Here is a 17,276-nt window from a genome sequence, read left to right as displayed (position 1 = left end):
TTATCGGCATATAGTGGTGAGGATTGCAGATTGCAAACAGCGGAAACTTCTACCATGTGCCCAATGTGATGTCCTGTTAGAATTTTTATTGTTTAGGAGATTTTTGCCGTAAACAGAATTATTCGCAGATAGGTTTTCACACAGAATTAGAGTGTATGTGTGGCGGTACATGACAAAGGGCAGCAGCAGTTTGTGACTCTTGGGGCAAATAATTGATCTCTTCATCTGTTCAGAGCTGTTCTGATCACATCAGAAGATGAGAAGAGAAGCTGCTATAGGTGAATGCGAGTTTTAGATCCAGCACAATGAACAGTTAAGTTTCACTGTCATGCGCCTGATGCTCCATCTGTGCCCTAAGGACACCTTGCAATCCGAGAGTGTATATATATATATATATATATATATATGTATATATATTTAGCAACACTCCGAATGAACCGTCCAGCTCCAAAAAAAAATAAAAATCTTTTTGTGGTTGCAGATATTTTCATCGTGGCATGCCACCACAAATAAATGAATATGCAGAGGTTTCTTGCTCCCTACAAAACAACAACAAACAATTACCGGACAAGTAATTTGATCAGTTAAGAACACTGAATGAAGCAGTTTCACATTAAAAATCAGTGTTTCTCTGATGCTGTTTGGCTACCCCAGCATCCACTAATGTGTGCTCATTATCTCTGATAACTTAAGATCTAGACATTCAGGAGGTTTTTCCTGAGAGCTAAGTTATGTGTGGATGCTTCTTCCTCTCAAAAAACAGACAGACCTGGTGATTTAAACCACTAAAAACACTAAATTTAGCAGTTTAAGGATAAATAATCTGTTTTTCTGAAGTTGTTGTTGTTTAGGGGTTGCTAAATAAAGCTGCCTGCAGGAACACTCCAGTCTTTGGTTTGTTAGTTCTAGCATACTGTAGAAACAATATGATGGACTCTATGGACAAGGACTCACATCCTATGCAGATATAGAAGCTCATTCTAGGGTAAAAAAAAAAAAGAAGAAGAAAAACCCCAATTTTGATTTTCAGGTAATTAAGAAAACATACTTATTATATTGTATTCCATTTCTGCCAATATATACCCCTACATCCTACACGTTAGTCTTTAAACCATCATCAGGTCTGACTTGCTGTTTTCTCTCCGTCTGTTTCCTGCTGCTCTGATGACCGCGGCCTCCTCATGGGGAATCATTACAGTTTCACTAATGTAATCTAATCTAATCTGGGGCATAATTTATTCAAGATAATGTGCTTCAGACTATTACTGTGCACCGCTACTCAACTCCTGTGTGTTATTCTGGTATTTGAGGACAGTAGAGTCAATATTTGAGTCCATTTTGGGATGTTCTGTACCAGGAAATGTACCCTTAGCCCTCAAAATATCCTCCTCTCTTCTAATTTATTCTCTGTGGGGAAGCTCAAGACTTATGAGCTCAGTCGCCTCACAAATGTGAGTTGTTCTTGGTTTTTATATCCATCAGTATCAGCAGTACTTTTGTACAGTGTTTGGATAAAACAGGGAGACACTCTGAAGCTGAAAACTGTCACAATTGACCGTACAAAGTGTGAAAAGTACGTTTTCAGTGAAGATGAAGCTGTAGCAGTTTGAAATTTCTCCCTTTTGGTTTCCCCCTTTTGTGCATCTGTCTCCTGTATATCACAAAAGCCCCTTCAGCCATTGAAAAGAGTCAATGCTTCAGTCATTTGCATAATACTGCTCCTCTTTTGTTTAGAGTGCAGATGATTGTTTCATTTCAATCACCCCCTCATTAACATGCAATTTTTACACCACTCAAATTTTGCCACGCTTTTATCCCTCCAACTCATTTCAAAAGCAAAGCAGACATCACCTAGTAGATACCGGAGCTTTGTGTTGCTGATTTCTAAAGGCGCAGCGTCTCCATCGGCTGCACGTTTAATCCAAAGCTAACAAGTAATCATCAAGTGCTAATAAGCTGGAGTGACAGACCCACTCATGCAGTGACAAAAGTTGGATTTCCAGTCAAATCGAGCATGTGTCACATTTTAATTATCATCAGCCTCATTTCGTGACAACGTTCATATCAAATGCTTTCATAGCAAATAAATCCCCCCAGTAAATCAACAAATAGTAGGGGGAAAAAAGTGCACTGGAGATTGAATGATATTGAAGACAAATTCAAATTGTCTGTGATGTGTTAAAACATGATGAGCAGGAAATTACAGCCACTCCCTTTCAATCAGGCTGCATACAAAATGATCTGTCTTATTTGATGTGTTATGGAGGAGACAGATGGAAAAGGCAGGAAACACAACATACAGAAATAGAGGTAGATTCACCTGGAATAAATACAGTTAACAAAAGGAAATGTGTTGTGAGGATGAAAGAAAGAAATCCTGCACCTTGTACTTGGTCTTTTATTTAATTTCAGCAGGTTTGATTTGATTCTTCATCCCTCAAGAAAAGGTGAAATTCACTTTTCTCCCTCTGGCGGAGGAGCAAGGTCAACCTATGCGGTAGAGGTTAATTATGTTGCTAAAGGTCATTTTGGCAGGTTTGGAAAATCAAACCTCTCTGGAATACTCTGTGTCCTGATATGTCTGGTTTTTGTAGGTCAGTTTGAAATATGTTGATTCATGACATTTACATGCAATAACGTCTGTTGTGCTGCTTTCAGCAAATTGTGATTCATCCTACAGGCAGTTAATCAAAGCTTTTATATTACAGCAGTCTCTTGTTTTTCTGTGAGGAAAAAAAAACTCTTTGGTTCGTAGGGAGTGACGCCTTTTATGTTTGCAGTTTGTTTTTGGAAAAAATGGGTGGTTTGCAGCAGAAAACAGAAAAAAAGGGAAAAAATACCCCACCAAGATTCTAACTAATCAAATCTAAGGAAAAATATTCAACACCACAGCACTGAGAGCTCAGTGCCAAAGATTTGACTAAAAAGAAGAAAAAAGAAACAGGATCTTGTCGACTACTGGTTTCAGAGAAAAGGATTGTGACCAAATATAGCTCCAGTTTTGTGCCACTTAGATAAGCAGAGTTTTAAAGAATAAGAGTTTTGCATTAATGGTTACATTTGAGACACAGATAAAAGCAACAAGACAAACTTTGAAAAAACCAGCGGGTTGTTTGACAGCACTTACTGTGTTTTCGAAGACATGCCCAGAATCCTCAGTGTCTTCCCTATACTGCTGGTATGAGAAATATCCAGTTCGTTTGGTGGAAGAAATCCAGACGTATCTTGTTAAACAGTTTGAAAATGTACTTTACCTGGCAGCGTATCGAATACCTTTTATACCAGGAAAATACAAGTCTTTCTTGATTTCGGAGGCATCTTCAAAAGAGCATTAAGTGTTGTCAAAAAGGCTGCTGTTTTTTTTTCAAAATCTGTCTTGAATTTATCTTTGAGGAAATTTTGAAGTCTGTGACATGAATGCAATCAGCAATGCAAAAGTCTCAGATGTGAAAATGATGGTAACATGAAAGGCACCAACTGGGGCACGTCCAGAAAATGTATCTGCTGACACTTCAGTAAATTACTGAGAAACTATTCAGTCACAAATAGTGGTTAAAAACATATGAATAACAAAAAGAAAAAAACTCAAAAAGACTTTAAATTCCATCCACAAATTGCATCAGTTTACATTTGTGAAAAGGGATAGGAAGAAGTATAAAGTTATACTTTGCTCTTCTTCTTATTCTTCTTCTGAATTGGTTATCAGTTTGAACATGTAGCTTATACTAAAATTACTTCTATATTACAACTTGCCATGGCATAGCATGCAGTTGCTTGCAAAACAAAAAGCAAGCAGAAGTTTGTGTGTTTGATGAGCAGAGTCACAGGTCAGCAGGTAAACTCGAGCTGCTGATGAGCTACTAAAGGCTGGGTTAGGACATAAAGGTTTTTCTTCCATGAGAAAATTGCCAGTTGAGGAGCTTGAAAAAAGAATTATGACATATTTACAAAAAATGCTTCAGGAAATTAACAATGTAAAAAGATTTTGAATATTGAGTACTTAATATTATTAATATAGTATTCTTTTTTTTTAATTGCTGGGGAGCAAAGCATCAGGCTAAGCCCGGAAATAAGGGTGCACCTGTGTAGCTATAAATACAGGAATCAGTAATGCAGACATGTGGCCAAAAGCACCCATTATTACAGTAGGAGTCAGGGGTATGTGGGCTATAAAAGAAAGTAGTCCCATGTTAACCCCCTTTTCACTGTAATTATAGTGTTGCAGGGTAATATGATGTTTGTTCCCCCCTCATTTTTTTGTACTGATTCCCTTGTACCTACGCATTGAAACTGTATGTACTAAATAAAATAATAAATTGTGGGCTGTAATGTTAAAATGTTACTATAAATTATAACTCTGTCTTTCTCTCTCAGGTCCACAGAAAGACCTTAAACCCAGTGTTCAATGAGACGTTTCAGTTCAGCGTGCCGCTGAATGAGCTACATTCCAGAAAGCTGCATTTCTCTGTGTACGACTTCGACCGCTTCTCCAGACATGACCTGATCGGCCAGGTAGTGGTGGACAACCTGCTGGACTTTAGCGAGGGCAGCGGGGATAAACCCGTCTGGAGGGACATCGTGGAGGGCACTGCGGTAAGGACCAAGCTCTGCTTCAAAAAAACCCTCAAAACAATCACATTCATTTGAAGGAGATTGCAAGTAAGATTAGATTAGATTTGAATGAGCCTTGCAGTGATATTGGGCAGTTGCAGCTGCAAAATTATTGGCCTGAGCAGTGATAAATAGGATAGAATGAGGATTGGAGCATATCAAACATGACACGAGTGACAGTTTCAATTCTAGATTTCCAGCAGAAATGTATGGTGTGAAAATGAATCTGAATTACAGCTTAGAAGAAAGAGAAAACGCATTAAAAATAAAGATATGAATGTCCAAAAATGGTATTGCAGTATGTAGCCTAACATTAAACATAAATACAATAAGATTTATGCACATTACAGTACAAAGGGGAAAATAAAACAAATGTGGATATGCTTTTGTCTACACAATCTGCACAATTTGCCTTGTGGGCTGTACATGCATGCATACATGTTTCAGATCCATAATATAAATTATATTCAACTTACAGATGTATGGGGCATGTAAAGATGCCAGATCACCTCATGGTATCACAGCAACAGTGATGTCCTACCATTGCTGCGAATACTAAGAGTGGTTTATGATTTTCAATCACTTTTTGGTTTTTGCTTGTTGGTTAAATGTTAGTTAATGTTAAAATAATAGCTATATTATATTAGATATTTTATGATATAGTAGAGAGGAAGGGTCTGATGGTTGTAATGGCTATAAATGGTGTTATATGAAACCCCCCTGTTCCAGAGTGGTCTTGCCATTTTCAGTTTTAATTAAATCAGTATGGCTGTTATTTTTTCATGTCTAAGTGAAATAGGATATGTTATTGTGTGATAGTAGGGTTTTTTTTCTCTATAACCAAGTAGTGTAAACCTAAAAAAATCTCCCTGCTCTCTGAAAAATGTATTGAGAAGTAATCACCCATTTATTAATGTCAGATAAGCAATTCATACATTATGTGGTTCAAAATTTGGTATTTACGCTTGTCATGAGGCGATTCTTGGGCAGGGTCAAAATTAACTGTAATGGTTCTGTGAAGGTTTATGAACATTATGTAAGGGTTAATGGAATCAATTGTACCCCTGTTCTGTGAGATTGTGTTCACACATGCCAAGAAAAAGAATTTCAAACGCTTCAATGAAAAATCTGGAGTTGAGTATGATTTTTTAAAAATTGAAAAAACTTGAAATGACCTTCCTTTCAAAAAAAAATCAGAAAAGGGAATTTAAGCCACCTACATTTACATAAATGGTTTACAACATAAAATATTCCAGTGCCATCAATTCAGCGATATTTACATTTTTAAGATGAAGTATCTTTTGGTAGTTAAGTTTTCCGTTCTTGCAGGATTCAAATGATTATTTTCTTCCTTGTCTATCAAATGACACAACAAAAAGCACTTTAATGTCTGAAGATCATAGAGCAGATGTACAGAAATAGTGCAGACTTAGAATTATCTGCAGTACATTTAGAGTCTGGTAATATGAAAATACAGCTCAGAAGAGTCCAGAAAGATTACTGGAAAGGCACCGTTGGCCACATCCAAACTTTTTATCACAGGGCGTCCAAGTAGATTTATATGAAATATTCATAGAAGGCTATTAGCAAATTAGACAGAGCAAAGTCTTAATTTTTTGGCATGGATGTTTCATTTTTTAAAATAAGTTCAAAGCATCAGCCTTTCATCATATTTTAGTGTTTCACTTGGGGAAGTATTGATTAGTGAGGCTCAAAGCCACTAAGGAGTCATCATGCCACAGTGTGACCTGAATACCGCCGGTGTCATTACTGTGGTGCCACTGAGACCACAGGCAGTGAGAAGATCAGTAGATGGGAGGGGAGGGAAAGAGATATAAAAAGCCTGGAGAATCGTCACCTCTACTTAACACTTTCCTCCACTCGGGGACATCGACAGATTGGCATATGATTCATTTACAGTGACGGCACTTCCCCACTGCCTAAACACTCTGCCTGTCTGCATTAGGATGCCCGCTGTCAGCCGCCGTCAGTCACAGATGTAGTTCTTATCGGGCCACAGACAATCATAGCACACCAAAGAATGTCTGTCTGTCAGTGTTTTTCCTAATTGACTCTGTTTCTGGTGCCATGTGGATATGTGATCACAACGTCCTTGCTCCAGTTCTGATCCCTTTGTGTGTGTGTTTGTGTGTGTGTGTGTGTGTGTGTGTGTGTGTGTGTGTGGTGACCTACAGGAGAAGGCTGATCTCGGGGAGCTTAATTTCTCGCTGTGTTACCTGCCCACTGCAGGCAGGCTCACTGCTACAATCATCAAGGCCACCAACCTCAAAGCCATGGACCTGACTGGTTTCTCAGGTAAAGGATTAACACAAACACACACACACACACACACACACACACGTCATGCTGCTGCGACACCTCCAGCAAGCCATCTGACGGGAAACTCATTAGAAGGAAAAATATGACAGAGAACAGCTTTAATACTGTCGGAAAAAACAGCCGCTGGTGACGCATGTTGACTCCTTGAGTTCTCTTAGATTTATTTCTTATTTTTGATTAATAACTGGTGAAACTTGCAGTAGAAACATTTTTCATTTGCAAATATCACAAGCCCTGTCTCTTGGCCAGGTCCACACAGTAAACAAGAACTGGTTCTCAGTTGACTTGTCTGGTTAAATAAAAGCAAAATAAATGAATAAACAAAGTGCACATGGTGCCAGTTTCTTGAAAAAATAGTTTTATTCCACTATTGATTTGAGTCAGGACTGGAGTCAGATTGAGTCACATATGTGAGAGTTACAACTTGGCTTGGACTTCACTTAAAGATGAGCCTTTTGACCTGTTACGACTGTCTCAAATGTCGCAACATAAGAGACACACACCAGGTTGAATGCATAAAGAAAACATTTCTTTACAAGAAGGTCAAAGAAAATTATACCAAACACAAAAAGCTGTCTTGGGTGCACGGAGTCAGAGACAGAATGAGCAGGGCATGCAGCCTCTGTTATAGGCTCTGCCCACAGCTCACGGCTGCTCTCAATCAGTACGATTAGTCACTGCTCACTAGTGAGCTGCACCTAAAACAGAGATAGATGCGCACACACACACACACAGATAAGACATGACAGGAGAAAAAATACAAAACATTTTGTTAAACACATGGCTCGAAAAATTACAGACGGAGACACGACAATTCCAATTAACATTTAAAAGGCATTCATTGATTCATTGATTATGACATATTTAGGACTCAAAATTCAAAATTTATCAGAATCAGAATAATCAGAATCGTCTGTATGACTCAGGACTTGACTCAAAACTTGTCTGTCTTAACTTGGAACTTGCCCTGGAATTGGTCAATTTTGACTTGGTACTTAACTCAGGACTTGTCTTGACTTGAGACTTAACTTGGGACTTGAGTGCAAAGACTTGACTTACTTGTGTTATGTTGCATTTTGATTTGGGGATGCGACCCCTCTTTTCCTGCAACACTCTCTAGCTTTTGCTTTTACGATCATAATGACTCTTGTTTAACCAACAAGTTTGTGCAAAAAAAAAAGCAGAAGACATTTGTCAAAACTGATTTTAAAACAAAAACTGAAGTAGAAAGAGATGAAGCATATTGAGGGAAAGTGCAAAAAAAGTAAATTACCATACATCTTTGCTAAATAATTCCTGAACTGTATCGCCAGATTGATCGTTTCTAACTATGTTAGAGAATCTGAGGTGGAGTTTATACATTATGAATATATAACCCAAAGCTATAAAGTTTATTACTTACAAACACAACAACCAGTAAAAATGGTTATGTGCTTTGTTGCAAGCAAGCCTTGTACTAATCTGCAGGAATAGACAAAAACAAGTTATACCTGTGAGACTGATGTAAAGCAATGTGATCGCTAAGGCTTATATTGAATGAACAAAAGCATTATCGTAAGGTTTTATTCTTCAGTTATACTTCAGTTTAACACTTGATGATTGCAACGGCAATGCCCCCACAGATTAATGAGATCTCAAATGATAATGACCACACGCCGCAATTATTGCCACAGTGATCCCGAGATGATTGAGGTCTCTTAAAGATGCTTGAAAATCGCTGCATAAAAATGGAGTCGTGGGTGTGTGTGTGTTTTCCCTGGCTGCTGTCACCGAGCTGCACATGTTGAATGGATAACTGGAGTGATTCAACCTGTGCTGCTTTTCTCCCTTTGTGTTCTTAATCCAGCTTTGCCAAGGTGACTTGATTTTCATGCTTTTTTATGTGTTACAGACGCGGATACCTGTGAGCATAATACCTAACAGCGTTTGCAGGAGTCTCCCCCTTATCTTTTTCTCTATGCTTCCTCCCCCTCTTTCTCTGTCTCTCCCTTTCTTCTTTGCTGCTTCTCATCCCCATCCCTTCTCTTCCTCTCTCTCCTACAACTCCCTTTTTTTTTTAAACCTCTCACTTCCACCTTCCTTGTCTTCGTCTCCCTCTCTCTCTCGCTTGTCTCTCATTTAGACCCTTACGTCAAGGCCTCTTTGATCTGTGATGGGCGAAGGCTAAAAAAGAGGAAGACTTCCATTAAGAAAAACACACTGAACCCCACGTACAACGAGGCGCTGGTGTTTGACATTCCCAATGAAAATATAGAGAGTGTATCCATCATCATTGCCGTGATGGACTATGACTGGTGAGCAAGCTGAGGTGTTATTGTATCATAGGGTGCCCCGGGGGCTTTAACATGAAACTGATCATTACTGTGAAGCGTGCTGCTTATTGAGTGTGTGTTTGCACATGCAGCGTGGTGTTTCTTTTGGGTTGTCACATTTTCATGGTTTGCGGATGTGTTGAATGCACTGTGTGCCCCCCCCCCCCCAAGGAGTCAGCCTCCTGGTGGAAGTTTCCCTGTTTTATATAGACGGGCGCCTCATGAATAAGCATGATTTATGCTAATGGTGAGGGAAGAAGTGTAACCCTGCCAGTGTTTGTCTGTCTGACGCTGGCAGCAACACTTGGCTGGTTGATGTGTTTGTGTATAGATGCACCGCCTTCCTATTATGTAGTCTGCCCTCCATTTGGCATCTCCATAGGTGTGTGCTTTTGTATGTTTGTGCTCGTGCCTGCTCCCCCGCTGACATCAAGCTTTTATGCGGGGCTGTGTGTATTTGTGAACTGCTATTCAATATCCTTCCTCAGCTGCTGTACTGTTTTCCCAGTACTCAAGGTTGATAAATGAGACTCTCCCTGCCTGTTTCTTACAAGCCCTGTCTCCCTCTCTCACCCTGCTTTATTATATCCTCGCTCATTCCCTTTCTCCACCCCTCCCTCTCCTTCTTGTCCTCTCTGTCACTCTCTGTCTCTCCTGTCTTTGCTTCCATCCCTTGCTGCGTGCCAGTATCGGTCATAATGAGGTTATAGGGATGTGTCGTGTGGGCAGTGAAGCTGACGGTCCGGGGAGGGAGCACTGGACAGCCATGCTGGCCAATCCACGCAAACCAATAGAGCACTGGCATCAGCTTGTGGAGGTAATGAGCATATGATCATGTGTGTTCATGTGTGTGTGTGAGCGTGACTGTGAGTGTGTGCATTCATGTGTCATGAGTGTGATCTCATACCACATATGTTATGTTCAGTTCTTCTGTTGGTTCGGGGCCTGATAACCAAAATGACTTTATGGTATGATGATTATCATTATCTTTAAGAGTATGAGTGACTTGAGGAATAGCAGTCTTTGTAGTGATAGCAGTAGAAGTACTCGTGCAGCAACATTAAAGCAACAGTGATAAAATCATTATTCCAATGTTTTACTTAAGAAAAGGAAGTAGTAGCAGTTTTTAAAAATATTCCATTATAAGTACAAGGTTCACATTTGTGTAATTCATTATAAGTATTAGCATTAAAATATAACCCAATACATTTTCTAAATGAAATATACAATATGTAATGAGCAAAATGGGCCATTATGTGGAACAAATTTTAATTACTTTATTGTTGGGCAATTAATCTATAACAATGTAAACAATATTTTCCTCTGAAATACTGAAGCATAATAAGGAAATACTCAAAATTGTACTTCTTAGTGCTTATGTGTTTTTTGTTGCAGAGTTAAATGACGACATTGATACTACTCTCATCTCCCTAAATATGAAGCTAGCAAGTCCGCTGTTAAACCACAACATTTCTTTCAAGTCAGGCAACCTGTTTTTCCCCTTTTCCAGTCTTTGTGCTAAGCTAAGATAACTGCAACTGTAGCCTCATATTTGCTATCAAGAAATGAGAATGGTATCAATCTTCTCCTCTAACTCTATACCTCTCTCTCTTGTGAAAGTGAATGAGCACATTTCCCAAAATGTGAAACAATTCCCTTAGGTACAAGACTTGAGTGAAGTACAATAGTAACAATAGTTATAGTAGTAGGAGCCTACATGTAGCAGTGGCACTCTATATAACTCTCATAACAGAAACATTTAAAGAGCTCTGTACAACATTCAGAGCGTATCTATGATTGAAAGTCTGACTAGGTTGTGTGCGCACTGTTCTCAACATGGAGGTGACTGAGCCGGTGGACTGTCTAACACAACAAAAAACAGAGAGGCTCAAATTAACACACACATAGGGAGCGTGACTTCATTCTCTGCTCAGGATGCCATTACTCCACTATATCTAAGACAGATACTCAGAGAAAAGTTGTTTGCTGCTATATTAATGCGCTGAATGTCACATACAGCTCCTTAATATCAGAACATATTCAAATATCATGTATTATAAATGAATTTATGTTTTCTTTAAAAAGTGGCTCTTTTTGTCAACAAAAGCAAAATCTCTGTTTCCTTGCAGGAAAAAGCAATCGGTACATTTGTGTCGAAGAGTGCTACAACATCCTCCCCTAAGCCACATATCGTGGTGGACAGTCCTCACTCCGATTAAAACTGTGAGCCTTTCCTGGTTTATCTGACACACACACACACACACACACACACACACACACACACACACACACACACACACACAAAGGTATATTTATGTTTTCTTATCAACATGCTTGCACGCACACTGTGGCAGAATTCTCTCGGCAACAGTGTATTGAAATTTGCATCACTATTCCACATTCAATACCCCCTTGATTTCTAAACACTGTATTGGAATGTATCTTAAAGTACATCCACGTACTGTGCAGCAGATGCTCTCAAGTCAGATTTACACTGTAAAACTGGTGGAATCTTTAAAGGCATGACCTGACTGCGAGTATGTGATAAATTGGAAGCTGTGCTGCTGTCAGATGTAGGAGCTCTAAGGCAGAAGCATCTGTATAATCTAGATGTTATGGGTTATGTAATGCATCTCCCCCTCCTCCCTCCAAACTTACAGTACTGCATACTGTTTATATATTCTCTCCCCCCTGTGCTGTCTCTCTCTTGCTTAATCTGCCTCTTCTCCCTTATCCCTTCTTTCCTCAGGTCATTATCATCTCTGCAGCTCCAGACTTTCCTTTCTTTCCTCTCATCTGTGAATAATTCTCTCCATCAAAGAAAGAGAGACACAGAGACGTTGCTAGTGTCCGACTGCTAGTGCTGTTTTGCTCCTGCTAATGACTCCTCTAAGTCCTGTGCCATCGTTACCAAGCCAGGGGGTTAAAAAAAAGAAGAAAAAAAAAACATCCATCACAAGCTACACTTTGAGCATCAGACTACACATTTACAAACACATGCAGACACTAAACGGTACAGTAGGACTGGTTTCGGGTGTAAATTTGGGATATAACAAGGGAGCAAACATACATAACTCTCTCACACACACACACACACACACACACACGAATACACACAGAGTTTGTAGTATGTGTGTAGTTCATGTGTGCTTCAGATTAGTGTAGTATTTCATCTAGGAGGGAGTGTGATGTGACTTTTTCTCTCTTGAAAACAAAAAAATAGAAAAAATAGAAAGCCATCCTAGAATGGTCATTTCAACCAGGACCAAAGGTTCATGCCCTTGTACAGACTATAAAAGAAGAAAATCACTATGTTGATATTTTTCTTTGCAACAGTGGTGTACAGTATGTGCCATACTGTATGGGAAAAACGTCTCACGTAGTTCTTAGCAGGACAAAACATTTGAGGTGGATTCTCCCGGACCATTTTGGACGCCTTCTTCAGGCTCCACATCGTCTTGTTTCAGACTTAACTTGCTTATTTTCCCCAGAGACAGACAACAAAAGCGTCCAGTGGTCTTTATTGATGTCAGAGGAGCGAAAAAAAATGAGGACAGACTCATTGGTTTAAGCATGTAACGCAACCTTGAAATGTGTCCCTCTTCCTCATGCTTTTTGTCACCATCCTCATGGTGGTCATCAGTATCTATTTTTTAAATTTCTCTCTGTTGTTTGTACACATATAACCATCAGGTAAGGAGTTTATTCATGCCATTTTTACAGTCCACTGAGGATTCAATGGTGTGAACTTCTGAGAGACATGGACTGTTTTGATCGTCCTCTGCTTTCTGGCCAAACCGGCAGACTTTTCCTAAAGTACGACTACACAGGTTGAACGAAACCTGTGTTTAGGATTGGACCAGCATCTGTTTGGAATGCACTCGCTAGAGGACATATACCACAGGGAAGGATATCACCACTCTATTTTATTTTATTTTTTATCATTCCAGGACTTTTTTTTCTTTTCTCAAGAAGTCATTGTCCAGCTTCAACTGAGAAAATCTTCAAGTCCACATCATGTCCGTGACAAGACTCTAGGAGGACACACACGTCCGTGTTGCTTTTATTAGTGTGTGTTTCCGTGTTTGTGGGCGTGTTTGTTTTGTATTTGTGGCGCGTCCATGTGCGTGTGTATGCCTGTGTGTCACTGTGACCTTGTGTGTGACACGTTTCTGTGCTCACCCCCTCCCTTGTCCTTTTTCTGTCTTTGACCCCCACCCCCTCACTCTCCCGAAACCCGGCATCCAAAGACTGGAACGCTTGTCTCGGAGCCAAATGTCTTCTGTCCCGTGTCTTTACAAGGAGCCATTTTGTGTGTGTGTGTTTGTGTGTGAGTGTGTGTTTGAGAATGTGCGTGTACTATACGTGCCTCATTGCACTAGGTGGGGAAACACTGTCTTTCATAGACATTAGTTTGTATTGTCTATGTCGTCTCTGAAATCAGCTGCCAATCATTCGACCCTCCTCTCCTCTCTAACCCTTTGCCTGATGTAAGTAACTGTGTTGATCGTGTACTTCTTTCAGTAATTTGTGTACTGTATGTCCGAGGGAAAAAAACAGATGGCACAGTGATTGAAAATTGAATTGTCGGGTGTGTTTTTGATTAAATTTACGAGAAGGAACACACACACACAAAAAAAGAAGGGAAAAAAAAACAAACATCGGAGGCTCATTTGTTACGGCCTACAGATCATGACAAATTTACATCCCCTTAGAGCAAGACAACAGGGAGGAGGTGTTGTGAGAAAACAAGGGCCTGGAATTTCTGCACTTCCTTTCTAAACCGATACGGACTTATAAAGCCATGTCTGTCACTGCTACTACGACTGTAACCTCAGCAAAACAACAGTACAACACCTCACTACAGCTACTTGTATTGCAATCGTTGCCATTTTGCTCTCATTCTTGCACACACACTTTTATGGAGGAGTGTGTTTCAGGGCACTGGGATCTAGTTTCTTTCTCTTTACTATTGCAAGCGCAGTCACCGGCATGCTTGATCGGGTATTCGGGAGGTAACACATCCTGCATCGTACCTGCAAGTATTCCATGTGGTTTGTCAGCTGGTGGATTATCGACCAGCTTGTATAAGTAGATATGGTATTGATCTATTGGTCTCGAGGCCCCATAATTCTCTCTTTCCCAGCCTCTCTCTCTCTGTCTTTGCTTGTGTCTACCCTATTTAGCCCTTGTGTTACTGCCTGGTGATAGATTACGAAAACTCATAGTGAAACCAGCACATTCCCTTTTTCTCTTCCTCGCGCTGTCCGCTACCCTCCCTCTCTTTTTGTTTCTGTCTGTCTGATTACTGTCTGATTACTCATTCTCTCCTCCAGCGATCCTTACCTTTCCTCCACTCCTCCACCTCCCCCTCACCTATTCATTTCTCACTCTATTTTTCCTCCCCCCACCAACACCGCCACCACCTTCCAGCTCCCTCTGCTATCTCACATCCCTCCATCTTGCCCTCTTTCTTTCTGTGTAAGACACCCCTCTCCCTTCTCCCCTCCTCTGTATTCTCTCTCGCTGTCTTCTCGTGTTAGTGCAGTTCTGAATGGTCATGGGGAAACATGTTTGCATGCTTATATTAACATGAATGATGTCAACTTGATGCAATGAAAAATTATATAAGTGATGCTTTAAGCAAAATCTGACAATGAACTTGATACTAATACTACTAATGACGACTAAATGGAGACCTAGCAATTGTTTATCTCTGTGGTCAAAAACAATGATGATGAAATAACATTGTTTATGCTGTATTTATCTCAAAATTGTTTTTTTTTTCAATTGTTTTTTTTTTATATTTGATTTATTCAAGAGGTTTACTTTTTTATTGGTTAATGCTGAGAATTTGAGTGAGGGGTTCAGTCAGGACAGCTGTACCAGGTCGCAGAATATCGGTGAATGTGTAAGTAACGGTGTGGCTGAAGCAAATGGAAATAAAGGATATGTATCATCCAGTGCTGTGTTCCTGACTCTTTTTAATCCCACTGGATGGGGAGGCAGAAGAGAAGCTACTGTCACACATCCCAGGCAGTGTGCTATATATAATATGCAAGGCCCTGGGCATCTCACATGCACACAGTCCATATTTGACTCAGGCATTAGAGGTTAGACAGTCTACCTGGACAGCAGCAGCCTGAACCCAACTTTTTTTTTCTCCTTTTTTTATCACCAAGCTCTCCGACTTTCTGCTGTGCATTACGTCGTGTGTAATTATTCAGCCACTTTGTCATGAATTCTTTATTGTGGCCGCGTTTTGCTTAAATGTAAAATGGAACACGACTGCTCGCCCTGTGTGCTTTGCTCCATCTGGCCTCCCTACTCTGATTTGGTCCCCTTTTTATTAAAAAAAAAATAATAATTGTATTATTTGCCGAGTGGTTATAATCTCTTGTTAAAGTGAAGGTGCACACCAGCTGCGATCTGCAACTGAGAGAGAGAGGAGGAAGAGCTCAGATGTGCAGGGGAATGACAGAGAAGGAGGAGTAGGAGAGGATTAAACAAATGAAGGAGGATGAAGAGCGGGAGCATGCCAGCGAAGTGGAGGAGGAGGAGGAGGAGGTGGACGTAAATGGGAAAACCTGGAGAAGAGAGGGGGCTAGCTGCTTGCAGGATGTGTGTAAATGTGTGTAGAAGTGGAGACAGGCAGTGTATATATAGACACACTCATCATGGGGCACCTGCAGCATACTGACAGTGTTAACAGTTCAAGAAGAGCGAAGAACACACACATACACACGCACACGCACACACACACAGTGATCATGTGTGCACATACACACGTGACAACGCACCAGTTAGCACAGCTTTAACGCTGTAGACTGTTGAGAGAGAAAAGTGAAAGGAGGGGCTGGGGGGGGTACTGCTGTCTCCATGGCAACGTTCCCACCGTGCAAAAAAAAAAAAAATCATTTAGTCGGAAAGACATTTCACTCAGTTCAGTGAGCTGAAAGAGGCAGAGAGGGAGGGGGAGCACGTTAGAGACTGGGGGAGGTGTGTGTGCAATATAGAGTTGTTTGTATCACACTGGAGGGATTTATCTAAAGTAAGCTGACAGCCACGCGTTAGCTGCTATTGCTAATATATCTGATTATTATCCTAAATGATAACACATTCTCTTGCATCACTGAAGATGAATGCAACAGCTTTGGGTGCCACTTTGGTGTTTCTATTTCCCTGACATCTGCCATCCGAATGTATATCTTTATGTAATGTGTTAAAATCACTTGATACCGTGACATTACCTCTGCGCCAAAAACCTTTCGTGACTGGAACTGCAAACTTTTGTTTTCTCATCTTGAAAGCACTGCGCAAAGGGAATCCGACCTTTTTATGAGGCCGCTTATTATGCCGCGTACACAGTTTTTAACATTTTATTCCAACACTATAAATAATACCCCAAACCTTTCAAAATAATGAATTCAATGAATGCATGCAAGTGGAAACCTCAACCACGTAGGTGTATTAAAGTAGCTTGCCTCTGCAGGGGAATGGTGTTTTAGTACAGGAGCTGGGCCCCAGGACCTGACCTTCTCTATAAATTGCTTTCACTGAAGAATGTAATGATACTCACCGAACAAACAAAAACTTTTGTAAAACATGGTTTGACATTATATCTCTGCTATCATGGCCTCAAATGGGGAATGCTAAAAAGGAATGTGTAAATTCTTTAAAAAATAATAATCTTGCCTTTTAAAGGTCCCAAGTAATGCTCATTTACAGGTTCATATTTGTATTTTGGCTGTCTACTATAATATGTTTACATGCTTTTATGTTTAAAAACACTTCATTTTTCTGAATACTGTCTACCTGAATACACCTGCGCTCACCCAAAACACTCTTTTTTTTTTAGCAACTGTGTCTTTAAACCCCTCTCTTCCTTAAAAAGCTCAGTATCCTCTAATTGGTCAGTGTTTATGGATCTTCCAAATCTGCACTCAAGCCTCCAGGGAAATGACTGTAATGGCACTGTAGCGGCACTTTATATCATTATAGAAAAAATCACTG

At 40.1% G+C, this 17,276-nt stretch overlaps 1 protein-coding gene across 2 annotated transcripts in view; it reads left to right on the top strand.

Annotated features, from left to right (window-relative positions):
* syt3 (synaptotagmin III) overlaps positions 1 to 15,220 on the top strand; it is a 39,958-nt gene extending 24,738 nt beyond the window's left edge. For both annotated transcript variants that reach the window (XM_088069083.1, XM_042505840.2), the window contains exons 8-13: positions 4,375 to 4,593; positions 6,807 to 6,927; positions 9,074 to 9,245; positions 9,951 to 10,080; positions 11,393 to 11,486; positions 12,013 to 15,220. In XM_088069083.1, the coding sequence (XP_087925209.1) occupies positions 4,375 to 4,593; positions 6,807 to 6,927; positions 9,074 to 9,245; positions 9,951 to 10,080; positions 11,393 to 11,482 (732 nt within the window). In that variant the 3' untranslated portion in view covers positions 11,483 to 11,486; positions 12,013 to 15,220. The remainder of the gene's footprint in view (positions 1 to 4,374; positions 4,594 to 6,806; positions 6,928 to 9,073; positions 9,246 to 9,950; positions 10,081 to 11,392; positions 11,487 to 12,012) is intronic.
* Positions 15,221 to 17,276: the final 2,056 nt, after the last annotated feature.

Source organism: Plectropomus leopardus, chromosome 18 (genome assembly GCF_026936395.1).
Source record: "Plectropomus leopardus strain MGB_pleo_1.0 chromosome 18, ASM2693639v1, whole genome shotgun sequence".
NCBI lineage: Eukaryota > Metazoa > Chordata > Actinopteri > Perciformes > Serranidae > Plectropomus > Plectropomus leopardus.
This window is presented reverse-complemented; position numbering and strand designations above follow the sequence as displayed.